The sequence below is a fragment of the Pan troglodytes genome, chromosome 20 (assembly GCF_028858775.2).
Source record: "Pan troglodytes isolate AG18354 chromosome 20, NHGRI_mPanTro3-v2.0_pri, whole genome shotgun sequence".
Classification (NCBI taxonomy): Eukaryota; Metazoa; Chordata; class Mammalia; order Primates; family Hominidae; genus Pan; species Pan troglodytes.
The window spans coordinates 60,822,142-60,846,814 of record NC_072418.2 but is presented as its reverse complement, the minus strand read 5'-3'; the positions used below and the strand labels follow the sequence as shown (position 1 = coordinate 60,846,814).

The 24,673-nt window shown below is 45.8% G+C and overlaps 1 protein-coding gene across 7 annotated transcripts in view; it reads left to right on the top strand.

Moving 5' to 3' along the window:
- The window catches only part of LOC107969600 (zinc finger protein 814), a 46,371-nt gene that overhangs the window by 12,573 nt on the left and 9,125 nt on the right, over positions 1-24,673 (top strand). The window contains exons 1-3 of one of the 7 annotated variants that reach the window (XM_063802312.1): positions 15,109-15,625; positions 16,046-16,212; positions 18,421-18,507. The exons of 1 other annotated variant lie outside the window; for it this stretch is intronic. Coding sequence is in view for 3 of the 6 variants with exons in the window: in XM_063802309.1 (XP_063658379.1) it covers positions 18,379-18,507 (129 nt within the window). In the remaining 3 variants the exon portion in view is untranslated. Of the gene's footprint in view, positions 1-15,108; positions 15,626-16,045; positions 16,213-18,278; positions 18,508-24,673 lie in introns of those variants that run through there. 5 more of the 7 variants (XM_063802310.1, XM_063802311.1, XM_024351712.3 and 2 more) reach the window with 5 other exon arrangements.

The following is a 24,673-nucleotide window of genomic DNA, read 5'->3' as shown; positions in this document are numbered from 1 at the left end:
CAAGACAAGAGTACATAGGGTGGGTCTCAGGGGCCAACGCCAGTATGGAGGCTGCAAAGGCCCTGAGCTCTAGGAGCCCACACTGTTTATTGGTAATCAAAGAAGCAGGTGAAGAGGACGTGCGGACGTGGGGGTAGAAAGCGGTGCATCAAGCGTAGCTGTGATGGCTTAGCATATGCTCTGCTACTTGAGATAAGGGAGAATAGGTTCTTCTAATTCAAGATACAATCAGTTTATGATCTTGGGAGAACAAAGTGCAAGGGGCCAGTGAGTCTGGACACACTCCAAAGGCTACAGGGGGTTTTATGCCCTGAGCCCTGGGTTCTCTCCGAGCCACAAGGGGTTTTATACCCTGGGTTTAGATTGTAGTGCGGCAGGGCAGCCTTCCACCCTTTGGCACAGAGGTTGGTGTTCCAAAGGTCATGAGGGGTTTTAGACCCTGGACCCAGGACATGTTCCAAGACTCTTTTACATTATGTCAGAAAAACGAGCCCTGCCTCAGCTCTTCTGCCAACATGTCTCCCTTTTTTGTCCTGCAAAACCGCCACAGCTATCATTGCTTGTTCTTGGCAGCGGCTTTCTCTCCAGAAGCGGCTTCCGCATCTGTAGATTAAAAGGAGACAGCACAAGCACATAATTATTAGAACAAAATCTACAAGTGTAGAGTTTCCAGTGGTCTTAATCCATTTAAGAGAATTGATTGCAGACAACCCATTGGCTGCCTCGCTGAAAATATCAGTTCCAGGGAGCAGGGCTAAGTGAGCCTGAGAGGCTTCAAAAACCTGCTCTTTTACTTTTACAATATCAAGGGTGAGATTTTCCTCTCTGCCCACTAGATGGCATTTAATTTCCCATTGGTGTTCTGTTTCATTCTAACTATGAGGAGTAACGCAAAAATCGGATGTATTCCAGTCACATTGCATTTGAATTCTAGTTTCTAAACTTATGATGCAATCCCCCATCCAAGTTACTGTCTGAGGGACATCATTAATTTGACTAACTATATTTTGATCTGTTTGGGCCTGAGAGCTCCATAATTTCATAGAATTCTTTTTCCATTTATCAACAAATTTGACAGTTTGCACAGATGAGTGTAAAGCCACACTAGCTACTGCAGCAGTGGTGGTAACTGCAATGAGGCCAATTATAGCAAATATAAGAGCAACTATAAATCTTTTTGAACGGGATAAGAGTTTTGTAAGGATCTCAGTTATAATGTGAATGGATGGTGATGCCTCCCATGGTCTATTTGGAGACACAGGGATCCAAACTCCTTCTCTGGCTCTAATTAACAAGATAGTTTGATTTTTATCAAGATGTCGTTAATGCAAGTAAACAAGTGACATTCCTGGCAGGTGATAAAACGGGTATTTATGTCAAGAGTAATATTTCCGGCCTGGCGGGGTGGCTCACACCTGTAATCCCAGCACTTTGGGAGGCTGCGGCAGGCGGATCACGAGGCCAGAAGATCAAGACCATCCTGGCTAACACGGTGAAACTCCGTCTCTACTAAAAAAAATAAATAAATAAAAAGCCACAAAAAATTAGCCGGGCATGGTGGTGGGCGCCTGTAGTCCCAGCTACTCGGGAGGCTGAGGCAGGAGAAAGGCATGAACCAGGGAGGCGGAGCGTGCAGTGGGCCTAGATCACACCACTGCACTCCAGCCTGGGGGACAGAGCAAGACTCCGTCTCAAAAAAAAAAAAAAAAAAAAAGAGTAATATTTCCTACTGCTAACATAAAAGGTGGTCGGACACAATTTTGATTCCAAAAGGTCCTGTTAGAAAGAAAAGAGAGAACATATTTATATTTACCTCCCTCCCCTTTATACTTATTATATTTACCCTCCCAAATTTTGATTGAACTTTGAGCCATAGCTAATTTCCATAATCCTGAATGTTCCTGTCCTATGGCAGGAGATATCATTTTTGGAATAGGGGTGACAATGCCACCAGGGCTCCATATAATAGGGACATCAGCTTCCGTCTGAATGTACTGTGTATGGTTCTCTTTCCAATGAGTCCATCAGCTTATTTTATAAGAAGGCCCTTCAGTGCAATTTTTCTTAAAAATCCCCTTAGGGGACCAATCAATGACGATTCCATAGGAATTATTTTGTAGCACCCCAGCCTTACTTGCTACACAATTTCCCCAATGCCAAGCACCCACACCTTCAAACCAAACTCTATTTTGTTTACATTCGAGTTTGTCTGGTCAGAACTGCTGAGTTTCAGGGCTGGAATGGTTATATTTTAAACTTTGCCCTGAAATCATATATAAAGTAGCCTGTGATTTATTTTTTCCAGGGATTACTGCCAACCATACTTGTGTGCCAATTCGTAAGCATCCAGCAGCAGGTCCTAGGCATATTGGAGGATATTTATATCCTATTGATATATTCATTTTCATCCCTTCCTCATTAGGATGCATCGGCACTCTGTTATCTATGGGCTCAGGCATCGAGGTTCTGTCATTGTTGTACACCTCAATAATAGGGTCCATCCAACTCACAGACCTAATTAAAGGAGGAAATGGGACATAAGTCCAATAAGTAAAATTTTGAGTTGCTTTTACAGTAGGGAGGCTTACCGCCACAGTAAGTACCACCATCATAGCCACCATTAGGTTACTAGTTGTTTTTGATTTGTTCTGTGCTCTCAGATTGTCATCTGCCATCTGTGCCAGTTTCTTGATTTGTCCCCATGTTGGAGGGTCTGCCTGGCGAGTATTCTTGGTCTTTTCCTTTGTCTCTGAGATGTTCATTCATGCCATCACTCGTATAGGGAGTTCTGGCTCTTCCCAGAGTCCTCTCTTCCTGGTGTGGCTCATGATAGACCTTCAGATGTTTGGTGGGCACCCACAGAGGCACCTGATTGTCACTTGGAGAGACAGAAGCAAATCCTCTTCCCCATGTAATTATTTTTCCTTTTCCCCAACTCTTTGTATGTGCATCCCTCCACTGTATATCTTGTCTGGCATTTTTATTTTCCTTTTGTGCTGTTAAGTGTTGTTCAGCTGCTGTCATGGGCTGATCCTTTTGTAAATTTAAAAAATTTAATGTTAATAAAGCGAGGTGTAATTGTATATGTAGGGTTTTATATACCTGGTCTCCCTCTTTCTGTTTTTGTAACTGAGTTTTTAAGTTAACAATGAGCTCTTTCAACTGTCTCTCGTCCCTGTGAGTTATATGGAATACTTGTAGTATGAGTCATATTTCACTGCTGTTAAAATGCAGCCATGGCTGCCGGGCGCGGTGGCTCACACCTGTAATCCCAGCACTTTGGGAGGCCAAGGCGGGCGGATCACGAGGTCAGGAGATCAAGACCATGGTGAAACCCCATCTCTACTAAAAATACACAAAAAATTAGCCGGGCGCAGCTGCGGGTGCCTGTAGTCCCAGCTACTCGGGAGGCTGAGGCAGGAGAATGGCGTGAACCCGGGAGGCGGAGCTTGCAGTGAACCGAGAATGGCCGCTGCACTCCAGCCTGAGCGACAGAGCAAGACTCCGTCTCAAAAAAAAAAAAAAAAAAAAAATGCAGCCATGGCTTTGCTGCAATACTCTGGGCCATTATCGGTTTTGGTTTTTTCTGGGATTCCCATAACTGCAAAGCAAAAAAAAGGTTTTTTAACATGAGCTGTAGCTTCCCCTGTTTGATATGTGGCCAGATAAAATGTGAATAAGTATCTACTGAAACATGAACAAAGGACAATTTTCCAAAAGTGGGAATGTGTGTTATGTCCATCTGACAGACGGAATTTGGAGATAGACCTCTAGGGTTAACTCCTGCTCCCTGATGTGGCAGATGCAGGACTTCACCGGCAGAAAAGTGTTTTACAATCTCCTTAACCTGCTTCCAGGATAAGCCGTATCTTTTTCTGAGGCCTGCAGCATTAAGATGGGTTAAGGAATGGAACGTTTGTGCATCGGCAAAAGCTGCAGAAACCAGTGCATCCGCCCTTTGATTAAGTTAAAAGGACCAGGGAGTTTAGTATGTGCTCTCATATGAGTAATATAGAAAGGGGAATGTCTTTGTTGTACTGCTTGTTGTAAAGAATGAAATAAAAGATTAAGTTGTTCATCAATATTTTGTGTGGTTTGCACCACATAAGCTGAATCAGAAACAATATTAACTGGCTTTTTTAAAGTTTTCAGTACTGTAATTACAGCTATAAGTTCAGCCCTTTGAGCAGAAGCAAAGTCAGTTTGAAAAACTTGTTGTTGACGTCCCACAAATGAGGCTTTTCTATTACTAGACCCATCAGTAAAAACAGTAATGGCCCCTTCATTAAGGGCTTTTTGAGTAATAGAAGGCAATATCCAGGATGTTAATTTTAGAAATGGAAATATCTTAGATTTAGGATAATGATTATCAAGAATGCCAACAAAACCTGCCAAATTAACGTGCCATTCCTGGGAATTAATGTAAGTTTGCTGAATTTGTTGTTTGTTTACTGGAACTGTAATTTGATTTGGATCATATCCCATTAACTTTGTTGTGTGCAGCCTTGCTTGTCCTATTAGTACAGCAATTTGATCTGAATACAGAGTAAGCGTTTTGGTTGTATTGTGAGGTAGAAAAAGCCACTTAACCAGATCATTCTGTTGAACAATAACTCCTGTAGGTGAATATTTAGTAGGAAAAACTAAAAACTGTAATGGCTGCATAGGGTTAATTCGTTTCACTTGTGCTTGTTGAATTTTTTCTTCAAGTAATTGAAGTTCCCCTAATGCCTCTTTGGACGGGGAGCATTTACTGTTTAAGTTAGAATCACCTTGTAAGGCAGAAAAAAGGTGAGACATAGCATAGGTAGGAATGCCTAAAGTTGGACAAATCCAATTAACGTCTCCTAATAATTTTTGAAAGTCATTTAAAGTTTTTAAATTATCTCTTTGAATTTGAACCTTTTGAGACTTAGTAGCACTTTGTTCTACCTTCATTCCTAAATATTGAAAGGGAATAGAAGTTTGGATTTTATGGGGGGCTATGATTAATCCTGCAGCAGTTATAGACTTTTCTGTTTGTAGCATAGTGTTAATTCCTCCCTAGTGTCAGCTGCACATAAAATATCATCCATGTAATTGATAATATAACATTTTTAAAATTGTTCTCTAACTGGCTTAATAGCTTTTCCAACATAAGTTTGACAAATAGTTGGACTACTTAACATGCCTTGTGGGAGTACTTTCCAGTGGTATCCGCTGATTCTTTGTTATTTATAGCGGGAACAGTAAAAGCAAATTTTTCATAATCTTGGGTAGCTAAAGGAATGGTAAATAAGCAATATTAGAGGCCAGTATTTTGGAATCATTGTTGGAGAGGGCAGCCCTGGTTGCAGTGAGCGCATGGGTTGAATTACAGCATTAACAGCCCTTAAATCTGTTAACATTCTCCAGTTACCTGATTTTTTCTTTTTCTTTTTCTTTTTTTTTTTTTTTTTTGAGACAGAGTCTGGCCCTGTCACCCAGGCTGGAGTGCAGTGGCACGATCTCAGCTCACTGTAAGCTCCGCCTCCCTGGTTCAGCCATTCTCCTGCCTCAGCCTCCCCAGCAGCTGGGACTACAGGCACATGCCGCCACACCCGGCTAATGTTTGTATTTTTAGTAGAGACAGGGTTTCACTGTGTTAGCCAGGATAGTCTCAATCTCTTGACCTTGCCATCCACCCGCCTCGGCCTCCCAAGTGCTGGGATTACAGGCATGAGCCACCGCGTCCGTCTGATTTTTTTCTTAATAACAAACAGGAGAATTCCAAGGAGAGAAAGTAGGCTCTATGTGTCCCTTTTGCAATTGTTCCTGTACTAATTCTTTTAAAGCCTCCAGTTTTTTCCTGTTTCAGCGGCCATTGCTCCACCCAAACTGGTTTGGCAGTTAACCAAACAAGAGGAATGGGAGCTGGAGGCTCAGCAATAGCCGCTCCTAAAAATGATACCCTAATGAGGTTCGATCTGTTCGCCCTTTTAGTTCTAAAGGTTCTGGTTGGTCACTTTCATTCTTTCCTAATCCTTTTCCTGGGAGATATCCCACTTTTCTCATCATTTGTTTACTGTTATTACTATACTGATCCATAGGAATAGATATTTCAGCACCCCATTGTTGCAATATGCCCCTTCCCCATAAATTGACAGGAATAGCTATAATAATAGGTTGAATTGTCCCTTCTTGGCCATCCAGCCCTAGACATGGCAAAATTAAGGAACTTTAAAAAACTTCTGAAGCAGCTCCTACTCCAACAATACCAATGGATGCCTTTTGTTTGGGCCAGTGTCAGGGCCATTGATTTAAAGCAATAATAGAAACATCAGCTCCAGTATCTACTAACCCTTCAAAGTCCTTTCCTTGGATGGTTACTGTACAAATAGGTCTCTTATCAGACATTCAATTAACCAAATATACAGCTTTTCCTGCTGAGTTAGTACTACCAAAGCCTCCTGTTCTTTTTACAGTGCTGTTTCCCAGTTTTGTATAAGGTAACAGCAACAACTGAGCAATTCTTTTTCCTGGGGAAACAGACCACAGAGTTGAGGAACTAACAACTAGTTGAATCTCTCTGGCATAATCAGAATCAATTATTCCTCTATGTACAGTGACACCTTTTAAATTTAAGCTAGACCTTCCAAGCAATAGACCAACTTTTTCTGAGGGTAAAGGGCCCCTAACACCCATGGGGACCTTCTTTGGTGGCTCCCCAGGAAGTAGGGAGATGGGAATTGTGCTGCAGAGATATATGGCAGCACTGCCTGCTGTGGTGGGGGACAATTGTTGTACGTTTGTAAGGGCACTGACTGTGCGGATATGCCTTGGTTTGTTGAGGGGCCTGAGGTGTGCCCCTCTTCCCTTTTCCCAAAAGAGGTTGTCCATCTTTACTAAATTTAGAATGACACTGTTTTGTCCAGTGATTGCCTTTCTTATACCGGGGGTATACATCGGGACTTTTCTGTTGATTGATGGTAATAGTTTTGCCTTTTGATTTCCTTTTCTACATTCTTTTTTGTGTGTCCAAATTGCCCACAATTAAAGCAAGAGCCTGAAAAATGGGACGTATTTTTTTCCACCTTTAATCCAGCCATAGCTTGAGCTAAAAGAGTAGCCTTGTGTAAGTTACCCCCAATGCCATCACAAGCCTTAATATATTCAGCCAAATGAGCCTTCCCTCTCATAGGTCTAATAGCATTTTGACACTCTGTATTAGCATTTTCATATGCAAGAAGCTGTATTACAACATCTTGAGCTGTTTTGTCAGTTATGGCCTTATTCACAGCCTCCTGGAGCTGAGCAATAAAATCAGTATATGGTTCTTTAGGTCCTTGTCAGACAGAACTGAAAAAAGGATATTTTTCTCCTGTAACATTTATTCTGTCACATGCCCGTAAGCACACAGTGCATAACTGAACAATGGCAACATTCTCCATTACTGCTTGATTTTCTAATTGACCCCAATTAGGACTGACTCCCTTTAACTGTTGAAAGGAAACAGGCACAGATGGCTGTGCTTGTGTTTTTTCCCTTGCCTGAGTTTGAGCTTCATCAGCCCACCAGGTTTTAAACTGTAAGTACTGAGATAGAGTGAGAACAGATTTTGTTAAAGTATCCCAGTCATATTTTATCAATCTATTATCAAGAGCCACATTTTTTAGTACAGTTTGTACAAAAGGAGAATTTGGCCCATATTGACTAATGGCTTGCTTAAATTCCATTAATAGCTTAAAAGAAAATGTGGCCCAACTAGCTATATTTTTCCCTCCTTGCTGGGTGATAGTAACAGGAAATTGCCATGCTTCAAGGTCTCCCTCAGCTCTAGCCTTTTGAATAGAATTTTGTATAGCACCACCAATTCCTCCAGACTTTAATGTTGCAACTACAGGAGCAGTAAATTTTACAGCTAATTCATTTTCTCGCCCATTATGGGGAGGGAAAGGAGGTGGCCATTCACTTAATTCAGCAGGTGGAGCTGACGGGCTAGTAAAACATACCCTTTTCAGTTTCCCTTTCTTAATTTCCTCTGGTTTTTGCTCCTCGCATTCAGAATCTGAAGTTAGTTTTTTACACACTTGTCTTCCTCATCTGAATCTGTCTCGTGATCTGTTTGAAATGGCTCAAGAGCAGCCTTTATCAATGCCCACACCAACCAATCAGAAACTGGAATTTTGGCTCCTTCTTTATAAGCCTTTTTAAAATCTCTGCCAATTCTTTTTTTTTTTTTTTTTTTTTTTTGAGATGGAGTCTCGCTCACAAAAGTGGCTCGCTCAAAGGCTCTCGTGCCCCTTGTTTCAGGTGCGCTCTCATGGCGACTGGCCAAAGAGGCACCCCTCTGTGCAAAAGTAAAATTTCTTTGGTAAAAATCCTTTGTTCGAGTGTTCAATTTCCTTAAAATTTTGAGCGTTATTCCTGACACTATGTATAAACAAGTACCTAGGGTGGACGCATTCCTCCTCTGACTTTCGGGAAGAGCCTGCTCTGTCTATGGAGTGGCTATTCTGTCATCACTTTACTCTCTTAACAAATTTACTTTTCTTTGCACTGTGGACTCACCCTGAATTCTTTCTTGTGTGAGATCCAAAGAACCCTCTCTTGGGGTCTGAATTGGGACGCCCTTTCTGGTAACATCTTTCTGGTGAACCTTGAAGGGATGATACTGAAGAAACCCACCGGCCCAAAGGAAATAGGCTGCAGCACTAATTGGCCGACTTTGGGTAAGTGGTGGAGCACCTGGGTAAAGGATGAGATTGGGTTAGAGGCCCAGCTTAGGGAGTTAGTCTCTCCTAAGACAGAGAGGGTTAAAGTTTCCTCTCAATAAAAGGCAAGGACGTGGCCAGGTGCGGTGACTTACACCTGTAATTCCAGCACTTTGGGAGGCCGAGGCGGGCGGATTGCCTGAGACCAGGAGTTCGAGACCAGCCTGGCCAACATGGTGAAACCCCATCTCTACTAAAAATACACAAATCAGCCAGGTGTGGTGGCACACACCTGTAATCCCAGCTACTAGGGAGGCTGAGGCAAGAGAATTGCTTCAACCCAGGAGGCAGAGGTTGCAGTGAGCCAAGATCACACCACTGCACTCCAGCCTGGGCAACAGAGTGAGACTTCATCTCAAAAAAGAAAAGAAAAGAAAAGAAAAGGCAAGGAGGCTTGACTGACCCTGGGTTTGAGGCCCAATTTAGGAAGGTTAGAGTCCTTCCTAAGATGTAGTCCTTCCTAAGAGTTAGAGGCCCCTCTCAGTAAAGTCCCTCTTGGCTAAGAACTGGTTTGGCACCACAGGATGTTAACTTTGCATTAATCTGTCTTGTCCTCTTTGCTGTATGAATCAATCTCTTGGTTGCTCTGCTTCAGTGTCATTTTCAGGGGACTTCATTTAACTTGTCTTAGGGCTTTTATTATACTCTTCCCCTGTGTGCCTTCTGATTTCCATCCATTTGCTTGTGAAACATTGGGAACAAAAAGCATTGAAGGCTCCGTTTCTAAAATTGCGTATTCAGGTTTGGTATTTAACAGCTATGAGCAATAAGATTAGATAGATGTGGCTATGATTTTTTTTTTTTTTTCCTGAGACGGAGTCTCGCTCTGTTGCCCAGGCTGGAGTGCAGTGGTGCAATCTCGGCTCACTGCAAGCTCCGCCTCCCAGGTTCATGCCATTGTCCTGCCTCAGCCTCCCAAGTAGCTGGGACTACAGGCACCCGCCACCATGTCTGGCTAATTTTTTTTTTTTTGTATTTTTAGTAGAGACGGGGTTTCACCGTGTTAGCCAGGATGGTCTGGATCTCCTGACCTCGTGATCTGCCCGTCTCAGCCTCCCAAAGTACTGGGATTACAGGCGTGAGCCACTGCACCCAGCCGGCTATGCTTTTTGCAGCTATGCCAACTAGGTGTGATCAAGAAGCACTAGGATACAAATCAGGGGACTTTTCTCCTTGCTGTTTTGTTTCATTTACAGACTAAAAACAAAATGAAACAAAATAAGAAAACCCACTTCTTTTCTTTCTTTGATTTGGGCAAATCGGCTTCTTTTTTTTTTTTTTTTTTTTTTTTTTTTTTTTGAGATGGAGTCTCACTCTGTTGCCAGGCTGGAGTGCAGTGGCATGATCTCAGCTCCCTGCAACCCCCATCTCCTGGGTTCAAGCAATTCTCCAGCCTCAGCCTCCTGAGCAGCTGGGACTACAGCCACCATGTCCAGCTAATTTTTGTATTTTTAGTAGAGACGGGGTTTCACCATGCTGGCCAGGATAGTCTTGAGCTCTTAACCTCGTGATCCCCTCACTTCAGCCCAAAGTGCTGGGGTTACAGGTGTGAGCCACTGCACCTGGACTTTTTTTTTTTTTCGAGACAGAGTCTCACTCTGTCACCCAGGCTGGAGTGCAGTGGCACCATCTCAGCTCACTGTAACCTCCACCTCCTGGGTTCAAGTGATTTCCTGCCTCAGCCTCCCGAGAAGCTGGGATTACAGGTGCACACCAACGTGCACGACTAATTTTTTTTTTTTTTTTTTTGAGATGGGGTCTCTCTCTGCCACCCACACTGGAGTGCAATGGTGCGATCTCAGCTCACTACAATCTCCACCTCCCAGGTTTAAGTGATTCTCCTGCCTCAGCCTCCCAAGTAGCTGGGATTACATGCATGCACCACCACACCCGGCTTATTTTTTCAATTTCTAGTAGAGACGGGGTTTTACCATGTTGGCCAGGCTGGTCTCGAACTCCTGGCCTCAAGTGATCTGCCCACCTCGGCCTCCCAAAGAGCTGGGATTACAGGCATGAGCCCCCGCACCCGGCCATGACTAATTTTTTGTATTTTTAGTAGAGATGTTGTTTCACCATGTTGGCCAGGCTGTTGTCGAACTCCTGACCTCAGGTGATCCACCTGCCTCTGCCTCCCCAAGTGCTGGGATTACAGGTGTGAGCCACCACACCCAGCCAACTGACTGGTAAGAAATTCTTGCTGGGTGCAGTGGCTCACGCCTGTAATTCCAGCACTTTGGGGGGCCCAGGCGGGCAGATCACCTGAAGTCAAGAGTTGGAGACCAGCCTGGCCAACATGGTGAAACCTCGTCTGTACTAAAAATACAAAAATTAACTAGGCATGGTGGTGCGTGCCTGTAATCCCACCTACTCAGGAGGCTGAGGCAAGAGAATCGTTTGAACCCGGGAGGCGGAGGTTGCAGTGAGCCGAAATCACACCACTGCACTCCAGCCTGGGCAACAGTGCGAGACTCCGTCTCCAAAAAAAAAAAAAAAAAAAATCAATAACAAAAAAGAAATTCTTACCCTTTTGCTGGCATTCCAGCATTCCAGGCTTCTGGTTTGCCTTTCCCTGAGAGCCTCTAGTGACCCAGCTGGCTGCACCACAGCCCTGGGGGCCAATCTGCAATACAAAGCTAAATTATCTTTTTCCATTCTGGCCAGAGCAAAATACGTGTGACAAAACATACACATTAGCCACTCGGCTCCGCCTGGAATATCTAACAGGCAAGGCTTAAACTTGCCCTGGTTGGGCCCCATCATCTTTAATCCAACCTCCGACCATGAGTTTCAACTTGGTCTCTGGGCAAGATGGTCACCCTGAATAACAGAAAAGATAAGAAAGGGAAAGGAGACAGAGAAAAACATTGCCTGTGGCAGGGTGGGGAAGGCCAGGAGCTTAGAGAGGCCAGAGAAGCCCCCCCACCATTGCAGTGACACTGAAAAGTTCAGGTGGCTGCTTGTCAGTAGCAAGGGGATCTTTTCCAGCAGTCCCATCAGCTTGCAAGTTTTCCCTTTTGGGGAGGAAAAAGCTCCCCATGTCCCATGATCCTGTACATTCCTAGTCCTGTCACCCATAGCCATCAGCAAGGCAGATTATTCCAAAGAGAACAGCAGTTAACAGCCCATTGTGCCAAACCCATTCCTAGCCAAGAGGGACTTTACTGAGAGGGGCCTCTAACCCCCTAACTCTTAGGAAGTAATCTAATCTTCCTAATTTGGGCATTGAACCAAACTTTGGTCAAGTGTCCTTGCCTTTTATTGAGAGGAGCCTTTAACCAGGAGAGACTCTAACTCCACTAAGTTGGGCCTGTAAACCAATCTCATTCTTTATCTGGGTATATGCACCCCACTCACTCAAAGTGAGCCAAGTGGTGCACACAGATGATTTTCCTCTGGGTTGGGGGTTTCTTCAGTGTCAATGAAAAGAGTCAAACTCTGTAGACTATGTGAAGAGATTTATTCTGAGCCAAATATGAGTGACCATGGCCTGTGACACAGCCCTCAAGAGGTCCTGAGAACATGTACCCAAGGTGGTCAGGGCGCAGCTTGGTTTTATACATTTTAAGGAGGCAAGAGACATCAATCAAATACATTAAAGAAATACATTGGTCTGGGCCGGGTGCAGTGGCTCACGCCTGTAAACCCAGCACTTTGGGAGGCTGAGGTGGGCAGATCACAAGGTTGGGAGCTTGAAACCAGCCTGGCCAACATAGTGAAACCGCGTTTATACTAAAAATACAAAAGTTAGCCGGGCATAGTGGTGCGCACCTGTAGTCCCAGGTACTCAGGATGCTGAGGCAGAAGAATTGCTCGAACCCAGGAGGTGGAGGTTGCAGTGAGCCGAGATCATGCCACTGCACTCCAGCCTGGGTGACAGAGCAAAACTCCTGCTCAAAAAACAGAAAAGAAAGTAAAGGAATAAAAGAGTGGGTACTCCATAGACAGAGCCGCCCGGCTAATTTTTTCGTATTTTTAGTAGAGATTGGGTTTCACCCTGTTAGCCAGGATGGTCTCCATCTCCTGATCCTCCCACCTTGGCCTCCCAAAGTGCTGGGATTACAGGGGTGAGCCACCACGCCTGGCATGGCTGCCCATTTTTATGGTTATTTCTTGATTTTTTTTTTTTTTTTTGAGGCGGAGTCTCACTCTGTCACCCAGGCTGGAGTGCAGTGGTGCAATCTCGGCTCACTGCAAGCTCCACCTCCCGGGTTCACGCCATTCCCCTGCCTCAGCCTCCCAAGTAGCTGGGACTACAGGCACCCGCCACCACGCCCAGCTAATTTTTTGGATTTTTAGTAGAGACAGGATTTCACCGTGTTACCCTGGATGGTCTCGATCTCCTGACCTTGTGATCCACCCACCTCGGCCTCCCAAAGTGCTGGGATTACAGGCGTGAGCCACCGCGCCCGGCCCCTATTTCTTGATTATATACTAAACAAAGGGTGGATTATTCATGCCTCCTTTTTTTAGACCATATAGGATAACTTCCTGATGTTGCCATGGCATTTGTAAACTGTCATGGCACTGATGGGAGTGTTGCAGTGAGGACGACCAGAGGTCACTCTCATGGCCATCTTGGTTTTGGTGGGTTTTAGCCGGCTTCTTTACTGCAAACTGTTTTATCAGCAACGTCTTTATGGCCTGTATCTTGTGCTGACCTCCTATCTCATCCTGTGACTTAGAATGCCTTCACTGTCTGGGAATGCAGCTCAGCCTCATTTTATCCAACCCCTATTCAAGACGGAGTTGCTCTGTTAAACACTTCTGACAGCTGTGGTTTCTTCCCACAAAGAGGTTGCAGATGGGGTTAGGTTCTTGTTCTGCCAGCTTGGCTCCTTCCCAATTCCTGTTAACTTACTGATTTATTAGGGCCCCATAGATTAGAAATTATCATTTAGGAGTCATGCAGCCAGGGGCCACAAGACTGTAAACATCCCCAGTTGTTCCTAGGGATGGTATAACTATTGCAAAAGCTAAGATTGGTGCTGGAGATATTTTTCAGACCCTGAACTTGATGGATCTGATGGCACCACTCAGATGGATAAACTGGCTTATCTGGTCTTGTGCCTCCCTCTCCCCCAGAACCCACTCAGCACAAGAGAACAACTTTGACTCCCTATGATTTCATCTCCAACCCAACCAATCAGCATTCCCCAATTCATGGCCCCCTATCTACCAAATTATCCTTAAAAAACCCCAGTCTCAGGAGGCGGAGGTTGCAGTGAGCTGAGATCGTGACATTGCACTTCAGCCTGGGCAACAGGAGCAAAATTCCGTCTCAAAAAACAAAAAAACAAACAAATAAACAACAACAATAACAAAAAACCCCAGTCTCGCAATTTTCAGGGAGACTGATTTGAGTAATACTAGTAAGACTCCAGTATGCTGTTCCTCCAACTCTGTGTGAATAAAACTCTTTTTCTTTTGCAATTCCCCTGTCCTGATAAATTGGCTTTATCTGGGCAGTGGGAAAAATGAACCCTCTGGGTGTTTACACATTCATTTTAACAATACAATAATGGTTATTAATCTTTGCATTAATCTTTGCTTCCAGTGGAAGAATTTTGCATCTGAAGGACCATCTGAAATGATAGGTGAATTTGGATCTGTAGCCTTTGGGAACATCTACACTAACTCTGAAATAATATTTTTCCATACACTAGGGTAATCATTTACAGCCAATAATCCCAAGAAATCTCAATGTGAGTTCTAAGGAGAGGTAGGATGATCCTCTGCCTAGTAGAAAGATCTGCAATCTTTTATTTATTTATTTATTTTTATTATTTTTACTTTTTCCAACATGGAGTCTTGCTGTGTCGCCCAGGCTGGAGTGCAGTGGCAGGATCTCGCTCACCGCAACCTCTGACTCCCATGTTCAAGAGATTCTCCTGCCTCGGCCTCCCGAGTAGCTGGGATTACAGGCGCATGTCACCATGCGGGTTAATTTTTGTATTTTTAGTAGAGGCGGGGTTTCACCATGTTGGCCAGGCCGGTCTTGAACTCCTGACCTCAGGTGATCCACCTGCCTCGGCCTCCCAAAGTGCTGGGATTACAGGCGTGAGCCGCCCGCACCTGGCCCTTATTTTTATTTTTTAGATAAGAGGTCTTGTTCTGTTGCCCAGGCTGGAATGCAGTGGCACGATCTCGGCTTACAGCAGCTTCGAACTCCTGAGCTCAAGCGATTCTCCCTTCTCAGGCTCCCTAACCCTAACCCCAACCTTAGGGCAGCTGGGACCACAGGCCCGCCCGACCACACTCCGCTAATATTTTTTCATTTTTGTAGAGACAGGATTTTGCTTTGTTGCTCAGGCTAATTTCTAACTCCTGACCTCAAATGATCCTTGTGACTTGGCCTCCCAAACTGGTGGAATTACAGGCGGGAGCCACCATACCAGTCAGGACGCACATCTTAAGGATACTCCTGAGGTGGAGCTGGGCTTTTCCTGCAGAAGCGCCTCTGGGAATTGCGCCCTTTACCCTCCTTGTTGCCTAGGGAACTACATTACCCAGAAAACTCAGCCTCGAATGATAGCGTAGAAGACCCCTGAGGGCTCAGAATAAAGGCGTTTCCTGTGTGCACGTGACAATGGGTCCGGACTTCCGGCGCCCTCTGGTGGCGGCCATTTTGATTGGTGTTGGGTTTATTTGTCGGAGAGGCTCCTGAGCGCTAGGTCCGCACTGTGGTGACTGAACCCAGAAGTCGGGGTGCAGTTGCCCTCTGCTGCACAGAGGCGACTCTGGAGCTCTGTGACGGCGCCCAGCGTGACCCACTCCTGGGCCAGGATACGGACCGTCATGCCCATATCTCCTGGCTGGTCGCCCTCTCCTCCCGACCCTGCTTAAAACCACGTGGTTCGATGGCTGCCGCGGCCACGCTGAGGCTCTCCGCTCAGGTAATTGTGGGGCCTTCTGTGTCCTCAGGTCACCTCATCGTCACCCAAAAGCAGCGAGGTAGCAGCGCCTGTTCACGGCTCTGCAGCCCGGACGCCGGCGTTGGGACACTGAGGCGCTTGCAGGAGGGGCCCCATTTCTGACACCCGTGGGATGCGGTGGGGAGACCGGCAGGTACAGGGACTGGCGCGGGCAAAGGCCTGGAAGTGAACTGAGCCAGAAGGATGGAATCTGGGGTCCACAGGTGCCTGTTGGGAGCAAATTATGAGGCGGAGCTCCTCCTGGAAGAGCAAGCAGGCTGGGGGCTATGAACTCACGTGAGGACGCTAGAAGGCGTGGAGATTTTCCAAGAAAGGAGGGATGTCATGAGCATTGTAAGGGTAGAGATAATCAGGTCCATGCATGTTTCTGTCTTTCCACAGTGTCAGGTGATATTTGAGTCCACAAAAGCCATGAGCTAAATGGAGTTCGGAGGAGGCAATTCTCTTGTGATTCCAGTTCACTTGGTAGTCGGCCATGGGCACAGAGGCTGAAGACACTCCACAAGTCAGTCAATATAGCAAACAATACACAATAGTATACTTAACATGTAAGTGTTATAGGTTAAACATAACACTGTTGTACCCGGGCGAGTTAGAAAAACGCCACACTTTGAGACGAATTAAGAGTCCTTTATTCAGCTGGCGGCCAAAGAGACGGCTAACGCTCAAAATTCTCTCGGCCCCGAGGAAGGGGCTTGATTAACTTTTATACTTTGGTTTAGGAAGGGGAGGGGAGCTTAAATGCAACAACTCTTCAGAAGTAAAAACATGCAAAAAATTAAAAGGATAAATGGTTACAGAGAAACAAACAATTTAAAAGACAAATGGTTACAAAAAGGCAAGGTACCAGGTGTGGCGCTCTAAATCCTTCATAAGAGTTAGATATGGGCACTACGCCAGACACAAACTCAAGGCTTTATGGTGTTATCTTTTGAGCAAAATCCTGGGAACTTCATACATGGTTTGTTCCCAGTCCCTTATCAGTTAATTGGACTCCTTTGATATGTTGAGAATCTGCTTACACAAGTTAACTCCTTGAGGAAAGGGGGATGGGTAAGGAGTCCTTAATGTCTTGTAAATCAAGGGGGCCAGGTGGAGCTCGTCTGGCTTTCTCAGCTAAGGGAGAGTCTATTCATGTGGAAACGAGGCTAGGTGATTAAGAGAGCAAAAGGGAGAGTCTAAAAACAGGATCAGTGAAAACAAGGTTGGGCATTACAACACAAGGAACAAAATAATGCTTAGCATCAAGAGGAAAAAGATATAGGAGCAAACGTTATGGAACCAGTTTAGAGGGAGCAAAGAAGACAAAAGGCATCTTGGTCTGGGCCAGTTGGTGGGCAATTGGCCTGCAGTCTTACAAGGAAGAGTCTTTGAGGTGGCAGAGCCTTAGGCAGCAGATGCTGAGTTTTGAGCTGCTGAAGGCCTAATCTTTTACAGTTACAGAATCCTCTGGTGAGAACTGATAGTGGAAGAGTTTGCTTGTTTGTGACCTTACCTGGTTAGATGTAGTCTTTATTTTTTATTTTGTTTTATTTTCTTGAGACGGAGTTTCGCTCTTGTTGCCCAGGCAGGAGTGCAATGGTGTGATCTCGGCTCACTGCAATCTCCGCCTCCCGGGTTCAAGCGATTCTCCTGCCTCAGCCTCCCAGTAGCTGGGATTGCAGGCATGCGCCACCACACCCGGCTAATTTTTTGTATGTTTAGTAGAGACGGGGTTTCTCCATGTTGGTCAGGCTGGTCTCAAACTCCCGACTTCAACTGATCCGCCCGCCTCAGCCTCCCAACTTGCTAGGATTACAGGCATAAGCCACCGCACTCAGCCTATTTTATTTATTTATTTATTTTACTTTTTGAGACAGCGTCTCAGTCTGTCACCCAGCCTGGAGTGCAGTGGTGTGATCTCGGCTCACTGCAACCTCTGCCTCCCGGGTTCAAGAGATTCTCTTGTTTCAACCTCCCGAGTAGCTGGGATTACAGGCACCCGCCACCACACCTGGCTAATTTTTTGTATTTTTAGTAGAGATGGGGTTTCGCCATGTTGCCTAGGCTGCTTTTGAACTCCCAAGCTCAGGCAATCCGCTCGCCTCGGCCTCCGAAAGTGCTGGGATTATAGGCGTGAACCACCGTGCCTGGCCGTCTTTATTTTTTTGTTTATTAAACAAAGCATCTTACCCTTGATGGCAGAGTGCCCTGTGAAATACAAATTGTCTTTTTCTAAGATGGAGTTAGTTATGTCAAGTGTGCTCTATACAAAGGACAGGATCAAAATCTGGATTTTAAAGGTTTTCCGAAGGCCAATCAAAGGAAGAACAGAGTGGAGAGAAGTGATGAGCACCGTGGGGCCCTGGGAGGTTGAATCTTTGTTGTAGATCACATAGGTGGCAGAGATTACATTTTACATTGAGGCACGCAGGTCAGACAAGCAGTCTGAGGTCACCTGACTGCAGGGCCAAGGAGGGGTACCTGGAGGTCTGAGCTTATCACATCCTATCAGGGACACATTCCTGTAATGTCTGCCTCTCCTCCAAGCACTTAGAAGCATTTTAGGAACTCAGATAAGGAAATGGAGAGTGTTCCATTCCCTCACTGGTACTGACCCCGACCCATATGTTCTCTAGCTTGTGGTGTTGTGGGACTCTTTATTTTTTATTTTTTAAAATATTTTCTATTTTAAATTTTAAATTTTTGTGGGTATATAGTAGGTGTATGTCTTTATGAATTATAGGAGTTTTGTTTTGTTTTGTTTTTTTGAGAAGGAGTCTCACTCTGTCACCCAGACTGGAGTGCAGTGGCGTGATCACGGCTCACCACAACCTCCGCCTACAGGAGATATTTTGATACAGGCAAGCAGTGGGTAATAATCATACTAGGGTTAATGTATTCGTCACCTCAAGTATTATCCTTTGTGTTTCAAACAATCCAATTATACTCTTTTTGTTATTTAAAAATGTACAATTAGGTTGTTTTTACTGTAGTCACCCTGTTGTGCTACTAAATACTAGATCTTATTCTCTTTTTCTAGGTCTTATTCTCTTTTTCCAGATCTTATTCTCTTTTTCTAGATCTTATTCTTTGTTTTTTTTTTTTTTTTTGAGACACAGTCTTACTCTGTCGTCCAGGCTGTAGTGCAGTGGCGCAATCTCGGCTCACTGCAACCTCTGCTGCCCAGATTCAAGCGATTCTCCTGCCTCAGCCTCTGGAGTAGCTGGGATTACAGGCGCCTGCCATTGCGGCTGGCTAATTTTTGTAGTTTATAGTAGAGATGGGGTTTCACCATCTTGGCCAGGCTGGTTTTGAACGCCTGACCTCATGATCCACCCACCTCAGCCTCCCGAAGTGCTGAGATTACAGGTGTGAGCCACCACCGCGCCCTCACATTTTCTTTTCTTTTTTTTTTTGAGATGGAGTCCCTCTCTGTTGCCCGGGCTGGAGTGCAGTGGTGTGATCATGGCTCACTGCAACCTCCGCCTCCTGGGTTCAAGCGATTCTCATGTCTCAGCCTCCCAAGTAGCTGAGACTAAACACGTGTGCCACCACACCTGGGTAATTTTTTGTATTTTTAGTAGAGATTGGGATTTCACTGTGTTAGCCAGGACGGTCTCCATCTCCTGACCTCCTGATCCACCGGCCTCGTCCTCCCAAAGTGCTGGGATTACAGGTGTGAGCCACTGTGTCCGGCCTACATTTTCTTTATCCATTCATCTGTTGATGACCACTTAGGTCACTTCCAAGTCTTAGCTGCTGTGAACAGTGCTGCAGCAAACATGGGAGTGCAGATATCTCTGTGATATACTGGATTCCTTTTGGTTTATACCCAGCAGTGGGATTGCTGGATTATATGCTAGCTTAATGTTTAGTTTTTTAAGGAACCCCCAAACTGTTCTACATAGTGGTTGTACTAATTTCCATTCCCACCAACAATGTACGAGAGGTCCTTTTTCTTCACATCCTCACCAGCATTTGTTATTGCCTGTCTTTTGGATATAAATAAGCCATTTTAATGGGGTGAGATGATGTGCATTCTCTTATGACCAGTGATGTTGAGCACCTTTTCCTATACCTGTTTGCCATTTGTATGTCATTGTCTTTTGTTTGTATTTTTGAGACAGGATCTTGCTCTGTCACCCAGGCTGGAATGCTGTAGTGTGATGATGGCTCACTGCAGCTTCGACCACCTGGGCTCAGGCTATCCTGCTACCTCAGCCTCCCAAGTGGCAGGGACCACAGGCATGTGCCACCTTGCCTTGGCTAGCTTTTAAACTTTTTTGTAGAGATGGGGGTCTCACTGGTTAAACAGGGTGGTTATAAACTCCTAGGCTCAAGTGGTCTTTCTGCCTCAGTCTCCCAAACTGCTATGATTATAGCTGGGAGGCACTGCTCCTGACTGTATGTCTTCTTTTGAGAAATGTCTATTGAGATTTTTAAATGGGATTATTAAGGGTTTTTCCTATAGAGTTGTTTGAACTCTATATATTCTGGTAATTAATCCCTTTGCAGATGGGTAGTTTGCAGATATATTCTCCCATTCTGTGGGTTATCTCTTCACTTTGTTGATTGTTTTCTTTGCTGTACAGAAGCTTTTTAACTTGATCTGATGCCATTAGTCCAATTTTGCTTTGGTTGCCTGTGCTTGAAAGGTATTACTCAAGAAGTCTTTGTCGGCCAGACTCGGTGACTCAGGCCTGCAATCCCAGCACTTTGGGAGGCCAAGGTGGGCAGGTCACCTGAGGTCAGGAGTTTGAGACCAGCCTGGGCAACATGGGGAAACCCCATCTCTACTAAAAATACAAAAATTAGCTGGGTGTGGTGGTACATGCCTGTAATCACAGCTACTTGGAAGCTGAGGCAGGAGAATCACTTGAACCTGGGAGGTGGAGGTTGCAGTGAGCCGAGATTGTGCCATTGCACTCCAGCCTGGGCAACAGAGTGAGACTTCATCTCAAAAAAAAAAAATAAAGAAATCTTTGCCCACTTCAGTCTTTTTTGGTAGTAGTTTCATAGTTTTAGGTTTTAGATTTAAGTCTTTTTTAATCCATTTTGATTTTTTTTTTTTTTTTGAGACAGGGTCTCTCTCTGTCACCCAGGCTGCAGTGCAGTGCTGCGATCTCAGCTCAATGCAGCCTCCGCCTCCCAGGTTCAAGCGATTCTCCTGCCTCAGCCTCCCGAGTAGGTGGGACTACAGGTGTGCACTACCACATCTGGCTAATTTTTGTATTTTTAGTAGAAACGGGGTTCCACTATATTGGCCAGAATAGTCTCGATCTCTTGACCTCATGATCCACCCGCCTTGGCCTCCCAAAGTGCTGGGATTACAGGCATGAGCCATCATGCCTGGCCAGTTCTATTTTTTTTTTTTTTTTTTTTTGAGATGGAGTCTCGCTGTCGCCCAGGCTAGAGTGCAGTGGCGTGATCTCAGCTCACTGTAGGCTCTGCCCCCCGGGGTTCATGCCATTCTCCTGCCTCAGCCTCCCGTGTAGCTGGGACTACAGGTGCCCGCCACCTCACCTGGCTAATTTTTTGTATTTTTAGTACAGATGGGGTTTCACCCCATTAGCCAGGATGATCTCGATCTCCTGACATTGTGATCCGCCCGCCTCGGCCTCCCAAAGTGCTGGGATTACAGGTGTGAGCCACCACACCCGGCCAGTTCTGTTTAATTATTTTAATTTCTTTGCCAAATTTATCTGATAGAATTCTGAATTCTTTCTCTGTGTTTGTCTTGAGAAATTCCTCACAATAGCTATCTTGAATTATCTGTCTGAAAGGTCACGTGTCTCTGTTTCTCCAGGATTCGTCTTTGGTGCTTTATTTAGTTTGTTTGGTGAGGTCACCTTTTCCTGGATGGTGTTGATGCTTGTAGATGTTCATCAGTGTCTGGGCATTAAACAGTTAGGTGTTTATTGTGGTCTTCACAGTCTGGGCTCATTTGTACCTGTCCTTCTTAGGAAGAGTTTCCAGGTATTTGAAAGGACTCGGGTGTTGTGATCTAAGCTGAATCTACTTTAGCAGGAACCCTACACTCAGTAATGCTGTGACTCTTGCAGACTCAGAGAGCTATACCAGCTTTGTAGTCTTGAATAAGATCTGAAAGATTTCCCTTGATTAACAGGTAGAGACTCTTGTTGGGTCTTCCCTCACTTTGTCCCAGCATGTCTCTGTCAGTGCTGAAGTGCCTGAAACTGGGAGTTGGGACAGAAGCACCCCTTTAGCTACCATCACTGGGACTGTGCTGGGTGAGAGCTGAAGCCAGCACAGCACTGGGTTTCACCCAAGGCTCCTGTGACCACTACATGGCTATCGCCTGTGTTCCCTCAAGGCCCTAGCCCTGTACAGTCAGCAGGTGGCAAAGCCAGACAGGCTTATGTCCTTCTCCTTAGGGCGGTGAGTTCCCCAGGCCTCAGGTTGGTATACAGATGCCATCCATGAGCCAGGGATTGGAGTAAAAATCCTTAGAAATCTACCTGGTGTTCCTTTGCACTGCAGCTGAGTTGGCACTCAAACTACAAGCTACAGCCCTTCCCACTCTTCCGTCCCCTTTCCACAGGCAGAGCAGCCTCACTCTGTGGCCACCACCAGCACGGGCCCACAGGGAGTGCTGTCAGACTACCACTGAGGTTCCATTAAGGGCTAAGAGCTCTTCAGTCAGCTTGTGGTGAATGTTGCCTGGTCTGAGGCTGACTCTTCAAGACTCACCCAGGGCAGGTCCAGCAATGTCATCCACGAGCCAAGGCCTGGAATCAGGGATCCCAAGAGGCTTCTTGGTGCTCTATCCCTCTGTGGTTGAGCTGGCAGCTGAGGTGCAAGACAAGGTCCCCTTTACTTTTTCCTCTGTTATTCTCAAGCAGGTGGGGTCTCTGACCGTAACCACCACAGCTAGCAGTGTGCTGTGTTACATCTGAAGCTGGCGTGTCTCAGAGTCTCACCCAGTGCCATCGCATACTACCTGGGTACTGCTGCTAGTTATTCAGGGTCCAAGGGTTGTGTAGTCAGAAGGTGATGGGTCCTCCCATGACTGAATTCTTCCCTTCAAGGCAGCAGGTTCTGTTTTGGTCCAGAGTGTGTCTAGAAATATTATCTGGGTGGGCCTGGAATGGGGCCTCACAACCCTGCCCAGTGCCCTATCCTGTGGCTGAGGTGACATCCAAAATGCAAGACAAAGTTCTTTTTGCTGTTCCCTCTCCTCTCCTCGAGTGGAAGGAAGGAGCCACGTAGCCTGGGGTTGCATGAGGGGTGGCACAAGCACACCCTTAGCTACCTCAACTGGTGTCTCAGTAGGTTGTGCTCCCCCAACCCAACCAGGTCCCCTGGCTCGGAGCCCAGCTCAGCACAGGACATGCCTAGGGGTTGCAGTCCTTGTGGCCTCGACCGCCTTTCAAGTTTATTTAGGACTTCAGAGCCCTCCAGCCCACAGTGGCAAGGCTTGCCAGATCTCAAGTCCTGACCATTGGGGTGGGCGATTCCCCTCTGGCTGGGCTGGTCGTTATGCTTACTCCCTGGGTAGGCGTCCGTTGAGTTCAGCCCAGTTTTGCTTTCTGCTATGACAGGGAAGCACTGAGTTCTGTGCAACGTCTGACAGTCACTGCGCTTTCCCTTCCCAGGAGCACAGATTCTCCACAACAGGCAGGCACTGCTAGGGGATGGGGAGGGGTGGCATTGGCAACTCAAGACTCTACAGCCCCTTTTAGTGCCATTTCCAGTAATACAAAATTAAATCCAGGTACTGTGAGTGCTCATTTGATTTTTGGATCTCATAAAGGTGATTTTTTTCTGTGTTGATAGTGTTTAAATTTTGTGTTCTGGGCTGGGTGTGGTGGCTCACGCCTGTAATCCCAGCACTTTGGGAGGCTGAGGCAGGCGGATCAACTGAAGTCAGGAATTTGAGACCAGCCTGGCCAACATGGCAAAACCATGTCTCTACTAAAAATACAAAAATTAGTCAGGTGTGGTGGCAGGTGCCTGTAATCCCAGCTACTTGGGAGGCTGAGGCAGGGAGAATTAGGGAGAATTGCTTGAACCCCGGAGGCAGAGGTTGCAGTGAGCCAAGGTAGCACTACTGGACTCCAGCCCTGGTGACAGAGCGAGACTCTATCTTAAAAAAAAAAAAAGAAAAAAATAAAAGGTGTTCTGTTAAGGGTATGATGGGTGCAGCTTTCTATTCTGCCATCCTGCTCTGTTGCACCTCTCGAACTCAGTCCTTTCAACCGGAAACACTAGAGAAACCCTAAACCCTAGGCCCTAAGTCCATAACGCAGGTTGTATGGAGGTATTCCCATTTCAGTGAAACTGTGTAAACACTTAGAAGGTCAGCCTTGGATTTGGTAGCAGTATGTGAAATGCTCAGAGATAAAACTGATCAGAGTGGGGAGGTGATGTGACTTCTCTGCCTGGCTCCACATTGGAGAAAGGAACATGGGGTTAAGGGAGGAGGAAGGAAGACAGCTGAGGCTCATTCTGTCATCCAGGTGAGGTTTAATGGATGATTGTTGGCCAAGGAGATGTCGCTAGAATTGTGATTTACATTTGGTAAAGGAGCAGCTAGATTTTCTAATGCGGTCGGTAAGGACATGCAAGAGGGTTTCAGGTATGACGCTGGGGTTTTTTTGTTTTTGCTTTTTTTTTTTTTTTAGGTGGAGTCTTGTTCTGTCACCAGGCTGGAGTGCAGTAGCATGATCTCTGCTCACTGCAACCTCTGCCTCCCAGGTTCAAGCAATTCTCCTGCCTCAGCCTCCTGAGTAGCTGGGACTACAGGAGGCACATGGCATCACGCCCGGCTAATTTTTGTAATTTTAGTAGAGACAGAGTTTTTCACCGTATTGGTCAGGCTGGTCTTGAACTCCTGACCTCAGGTGATCCACCCACCTCAGGCTTCCAAAGTGCTGGGATTACAGACTCGAGCCACCGTGCCTGGCAACCCTAAGGTTTTTGGCCTTAGCAGCAGCAGTGATAGAAGCTGTATCAGCTGAGATGAGCAAGTTGGGAGTAGGCATAATATAGTCACTGGGAATATAA